Raw genomic sequence first — 6,325 nt, 5'->3', positions numbered from 1 at the left:
TTAGTCAAATAACTTATTATTACTTAGCAAATATATTTGGTAAATTAAACAACTCAAGCTCTTAAGTTGTAGAAACAAGCTAAAAACATTTATTGTTCAACTTGTATATACAGACAATTTAACAAGTTTTTATACTTTTATTGTAGTTTAACATGTTGTAGCATGTAATCTGTCTTGTTTTCAAGTTATTAGACAGTTATCTGGAGTTATCAAAAAAGATGAACTAATAAAGTAATAAAGGTTTGGAATTACATGTCATCAATAATATCAACATTACATGACTTATATCAATATTATCAGCCACTTTGCTACTTTTTGTTTTCTTACTTAGGAAATTGTCACTAACTTGGAAATAAATTCTTCAATGTTTTTATCTGAACTTCCACCTTCATCTACAACATTTCTAGCCAATTCTCTCCATTTCTTGGCATTTTCCCTAATCACTTTTCCTTTTTCTTCTTCCATCACTAGTTTTATACATTCTTCTATAACTTCTCTTCTAACTATCCCTTTGTCATCTTGTTTGGCTCTAACTCCCATCTCCCAAACATCTTTCACAAGCTTTGCATTTGTTGGTTGATCTGTCCATTGTGGCATTGTCACCATTGGCACTCCCAAACTAATTGCTTCCAGAGTCGAATTCCACCCACAGTGCGTCAGAAAACACCCAATTGATTCATGTTCCAACACTTGTAATTGTGGACACCATGACACCACTAAGCCTTTATTATTGCCACTTGTCAACTTTAGTTCCTCTAAAAAGTTCTTGGGAAGTTTGGCTTCTTCAGTAGACCTAACTACCCATAAGAAGTTGTTGTTGCTATTCTTCAAACCCCATGCCAATTCTAACATTTGCTCAGCTTCTAAGTTGGTTATACTTCCAAATGATACATACACCACTGAGTTAATTGGTTGATGATTTAACCAATTTAGGCATTCATTTGTCATTGGCTTGAAGACACTAAGACCATACTCTTTGTCATCATGTAGTCTCTTGTCTAAGTACATTGATGGTATTGTTGGTCCAATTGTCTTTATTGGATATATCTTGGACATATAATCAATTACCTACATGTCAAACAATAAAAACAGAAAAAGATTTCATGTAAATATATATATTTGAATATTTTGTGTTGGGTTTAAGTAAGGCGCGAATTGTGAAATATGAATTGAAAAATATGGGAAACTAAGTGAAGGAAAATGAAAAGTCATTTTTCCCTCATATGTAGAATAGAGGGGAAAAATTGTCATTAAATTAGGAAACAATTCCTTTAGCTCTGGAATGGTTAAGAAAAATGTGTCTTTATCACATTGTCATCGTCACTCGGCTTCGGCAAATGATTGATTAACAATATTTTAGATAAAATTTATTTATCAGTCTCATTTTTCTAAAAAATAATAATTTGTAGAACTATTTATTAATTGATTTAAGAATTATTAATTAATTAATTCGTTAAATATTTTCAAAAAGGACATGTTCCTTCCAAAGAGATATTTCCTTCCCGAAAAGACACCATGCATGTTCTAAACATATGAGTTTGATCTGTGAGTTCGCACCTATTCAACTAAATCATTGGCTATAAATAGAGATGTTTATATTTCTGCATCAAAATTTTCCATCTTCTACATATAATTTCTTACAAATAAAATCGAGTATTTGTGTGATTTTGTTGTTGACTTCTAAATTTGCTTAATTAGTTATTGAAGTTTAAGGTGTCACTACTTCTTTAACAAGTATATCCGTTTTATACCGGGAGAAAATAAAAAATCTGAGGTACAAAAATATGTTACCTCTTTCTCCAACTCATAGAAGCTGTTAATTAGGACCCAATCCACTTTGTCAAGATTTGAAAATTGATTGACTAACATTTCAAGTATTCTTTCTCCTTCAGGATTAATAACAAAAGTAGGTACATCTGATGCCTCAATTGTACTTGAAAATCCAGGAATTAATATTTCTTCATCATTTTGAGTAGGTGGAAGTTTTATTACCCCTTTATGTACATGGTAATAAATATTATCCACTGCACAATTTTGTGTGAAAAATGCAGCACTAATTAATCCAAAATTCTTTGCTACTTCAACAGCCCAAGGAAGGAATGGATCATATACTATGCAATTTACAGGACATCCACTATTTGCCAATTTTTGAATAAGTTGAGCCAGAGTATCCGAACCAACTTCTTTGAATCGTGTTGTGTAGGCTAAGAAATTTTCTGCTTGGTAGATGCCACCATCGTTGTAGCCATCAGATATGGTGTCGATTGACACAGAAGTTGATAATTCATTCATATTTTTCAAGAAGGATTTCGTGGGTGCTATAGTGATTTTGATACGTTTGGATTGTAAACGTTTGGAGAATTGGAGCATTGGGTTGATATGACCTTGAAGTGGAAATGGCAAAATTAAGCAATGAGCTTTGTGACTAGTCATTTTTTTCTCAATGGATGGGAAAATCATGAAGTAAAAATGTGGTTCTTATAGTTTTTTTGACAGAGTTAAAATGTCCGATTTGGATCAACATGTGCAATAACGTAAGAAAATTATATATAGGGGTTGATAATGAGTTTATTCGAAAATGAAGAAATCGTCGTTCGTTAGACAATACCTATTGTGTTATGCACCTTGTATGTTGGTTAAGAAATCAAGATTAAATTTTCAACAACATATAAGTATTCATCATAAATGCATCAATTACCTGAAAATATAATTTTACTTAATATGTAAAGGTGCAAGAGTTACGTGTGAAATGCTTAAAAAATATTTGATCTATAGGCTAAGTGGTTTAATTAGTCACTAACACCATCACTTAATTACTCTTATGTAATCCATCACTAATTAATGTTTCTAAAATACTAGTGAAGCACGGACTAAATAAAATTTTGATTGTTCGATATTTTTTTTTTAGTTTTCAAATTTTAACCAATGATTATTATTCACTCTTAACTTTATACATAAATTTCCGTCAATTAAGTATTTTTAGTCTTCTAAAATACTTGATTTTTATAAGTGAAATAGCAATTTTATTTTTCTTAAAAGAGAGTACATAAAGAATTTTTTTTAATAAAACTTGATTTCCTTCTATTCATCATTTTAATAAGTTTTTATTTATATATTTAATAGATGAATCTCATATGCACTTTTGTCTTATTTTCTCTTTAATTTTTCTTATCACATCGCAACATTAATATTTTGACAAATTTAAAATTTTCCTTTTCCTTTTGATTATCTACCCTTTTTAATCTGTTTTCCTATTAATAAACGAATAAAAATGAGAGAAAAATCAGAAAAGAAAAGAAAAAAATAAATAGAATAGTTGGATAAAAAGTTATCCAAAAAATAAAAGAATATTTGCCATAGAAAGATGTCAAGTCATCATTTTAGAATCACTGCTTAAGTTAAGTTAATTAAAAATAATAATCATAAAATGATATTATTTCTATAAATATAAGTATATCTCTAAATATACTTCTATTAATAAATATTATTTTTAATAATTAATATAATTTTGAACAATAATTTTTGCATTAGCTTATTTTAAGTAGCACAAAGTCTCTAAATATATACCTACTTGACTTTTCATTTTCAGTGTGATAGTTATTCCAAATAAACCAACTTAACTATCCATCCTCCAATATAATTATTCTAAATACCTGCTTAACTTTTCTCTTCCACTTTAATAGTCATTTATTTTATATAGAAATATTATTTGCGGTTAGTAATTATAGATATTTCTATCATTTGTGAACATTTTTTTTAATTTCTATTTACCTTATTTTTAAAAATTGAAGAGTCTAAATATAAGCTTTTATTCAATAGTAAAGAATCATTTTTTTAAATCTTTATAACATAAAACCTTTTATTATTCTTTTATAATTGTTCATTTAATACTTATTTTATGTATTTTAAGCATAATATATAACAAAAATATATTTTTCACTTTTTTGCAATGAAGGAAAATGATAATTCTATATCACCAAGAATTATTTGCAGAATAAAAATCATGTATCACCATTTCCTTTTTCTAAAGAAGTAACATGCCGAGATATAACTTTAATTTTTTATATTCAGCTGAAGTAACCTTTGAAGTCTTCAAATTATACGTAGCTCATCTACTATAAATAATTATTTGACTTTAAAATACTTAAAATAAATCGTTTCAAAAAGGTTCTAAGTGGTGTTTGTCTAGTTATGCAAAAAATAAAAACTATAAGAAGATCTTATGATTTGATATATGAGAAATTATTTGGGTGCAAGAATCGATAGCTTCATATGAATTAACAATCTTGGATAGTAAAATGAATTGTAGTGTACATGTGAAATACCTTATTTGTTTGACTAATTGAGAGAATTAACCAAAATCAGAAATCTTCGATAATCCAATGTCATCCATCAAATGTGTTTATGCAAATATCTATTTTAAACTTTTTTACGATATAAATTGAAAATATCAATAAAAAATACATTAAATTAAATTAGTTATCTCATTCGATATTCGATGTTCATTCAAGTAAATTTCATGTGAGAAGAAGTATCTTACTCGAGAATAATATTGTTTGATAGGCTAAATAAGATTTTAATTGATATGAACTTATACAAGTACAGATGAAGGAGTGGAAGACCATACGATATCATAAATTTTCATAGCTCACGCATATCCTTGCATAACTGCATAACTGCATAACTGGCAAGGATTTGAAGTTAATTAACTTGTACAATTATATACATTATATAACTCCCCAAATGTCTTTTAAGTTCTCCATTATCCTACAGAATAAGTTATCCATTATTTACTCATTTATGGTGAATTAAATAAGGAAGAACGTGACATTTCATTGGTCTTTATTGGAAGAAAAATACTTTAAGGATATATATTAAACATTATTAAGAGAATTCAATGAGTGATTGTTGAGCTTTTTACATAGAATATAAATAAGAAAAATAGAAAAATATGTCGAAAAAAAGATAAATGCTAATGGTGGCCTTAGAGAGGTGTCACATCACATTTTCTATATTTAATTTTATATATATACATACAGAGAGAGATATTTTTTTTTGAACTCATACATTTTAAGTTCTGACCCTACTTCAAATTTTAATGATATTTAAAGTATGCTCAGGACAGTTGTAACACAAAATTTTGCGTCTAAAAAATATTTCAAGACAATCAAAATAATATTATTTTTGTCTCAATTTATATGACTCATTTTTTAGTGCGTCTCAAAAAGAATTGCACATTTCTACTTTTAGTAGACCACAAATTTTTTTAAAAAAAATTCTTTAACTTTGTGTCAAGTCAAACTAAGTCAAATAAATTGAGACAGAGAGAGTAATAAATAATAATATTTGACTTCAATAGTTTGAGTAAATTAGAATTGTTGACTATCCTAAATCAAAAGATATAATCCTCTCTTATTTTTCTTCTCACGATCGTCAACTCAAGGGATGTTCTTTAATTGGTGGATTGAATTTGTTGCTTGGATCAAACCACAAGCAAATGTGTATGAAAGAACTCTTTATATTTATCATCATCGGAGAGCTTGAGACGAATACAAAATTTATATTAATTTTCAATTTTATTGATTAACTTTAAGTCATCAAATTTATCACAGAAATTATGTGATAAATTTGTATTTTATTTGTTGAAGTTTGTTATTTAAACACTTGACAACAATATTTGATATAAGTCATCAAATCTATCACGTAAACTATGTGATAAATTTGTTGACGTATGTCATTTGAACACTTAACTAACATTTGATTGATCCTTACATTTACTTGATAGTCAATTATAGTGGAGTGTCTAAGAATAATGGTATGCGTCTGTCAAAATAAAACAAAAAATGTTGTGTCATTTGAGAATCAAACTTGGAACTCCTTAATTCAAATGAATACCTATTACCAGCCACTACACCAAAAACATAACTTTTGTTAAGGATGTTCAAATTTAAATATATATCCTTTAAATGTAGAATTTAACATATATATACAACGTAATTTTTTTACGAATGATGTCCAACTGGACACCTTAGGATAGCCCTCACTTGCATGTGATATGTTTTTATTTTGTCCTTGATTTTGATCACTTGACGTACCATATTATTTGACACATGTACATTGTCATGACTCTTGAGCTAATGGTGCGTTTTAAAACTCAACTAGATGGACTAATTTAATGAAATTTAACATTAAATTCACATACGATGAACTTAAGTAACAAATTTAATTATATTAGTCTGTAATATTTAATTCAGATTAATATAATTATTTGAATTAAGAGCGTAATTTAATTATTTTACGAATTTAAATTCAGTAATTAAAATTT

At 27.5% G+C, this 6,325-nt stretch overlaps 1 protein-coding gene across 1 annotated transcript; it reads right to left on the bottom strand.

Moving 5' to 3' along the window:
• Nucleotides 1-327: 327 nt before the first annotated feature.
• On the bottom strand, nucleotides 328-2,433 carry LOC102579665 (UDP-glycosyltransferase 74G1-like). The gene is made up of 2 exons (XM_006356986.1): nucleotides 1,792-2,433; nucleotides 328-1,068 (listed from the first exon to the last, which is right to left on the bottom strand). The coding sequence occupies exons 1-2, from the start codon at nucleotides 2,431-2,433 to the stop codon at nucleotides 328-330; spliced, it is 1,383 nt and encodes a 460-aa protein (XP_006357048.1).
• Between the last annotated feature and the right edge of the window lie 3,892 nt (nucleotides 2,434-6,325).

Source organism: Solanum tuberosum, unplaced genomic scaffold (assembly GCF_000226075.1).
Source record: "Solanum tuberosum cultivar DM 1-3 516 R44 unplaced genomic scaffold, SolTub_3.0 scf00240, whole genome shotgun sequence".
Classification (NCBI taxonomy): domain Eukaryota; kingdom Viridiplantae; phylum Streptophyta; class Magnoliopsida; order Solanales; family Solanaceae; genus Solanum; species Solanum tuberosum.
The sequence above is the reverse complement of the archived record's forward strand: the minus strand, read 5'-3'. Positions and strand labels throughout refer to the sequence as shown.

Excerpts from the sequence above, each read along its gene's own strand:
- LOC102579665 (XM_006356986.1), bottom strand. The coding sequence starts at position 2,433 with ATGACTAGTCACAAAGCTCATTGCTTAATTTTGCCATTTCCACTTCAA. Across the intron at positions 1,069-1,791 it reads TCTATGAGTTGGAGAAAGAG|GTAATTGATTATATGTCCAA; the intron begins GTAACATATTTT and ends TTTGACATGTAG.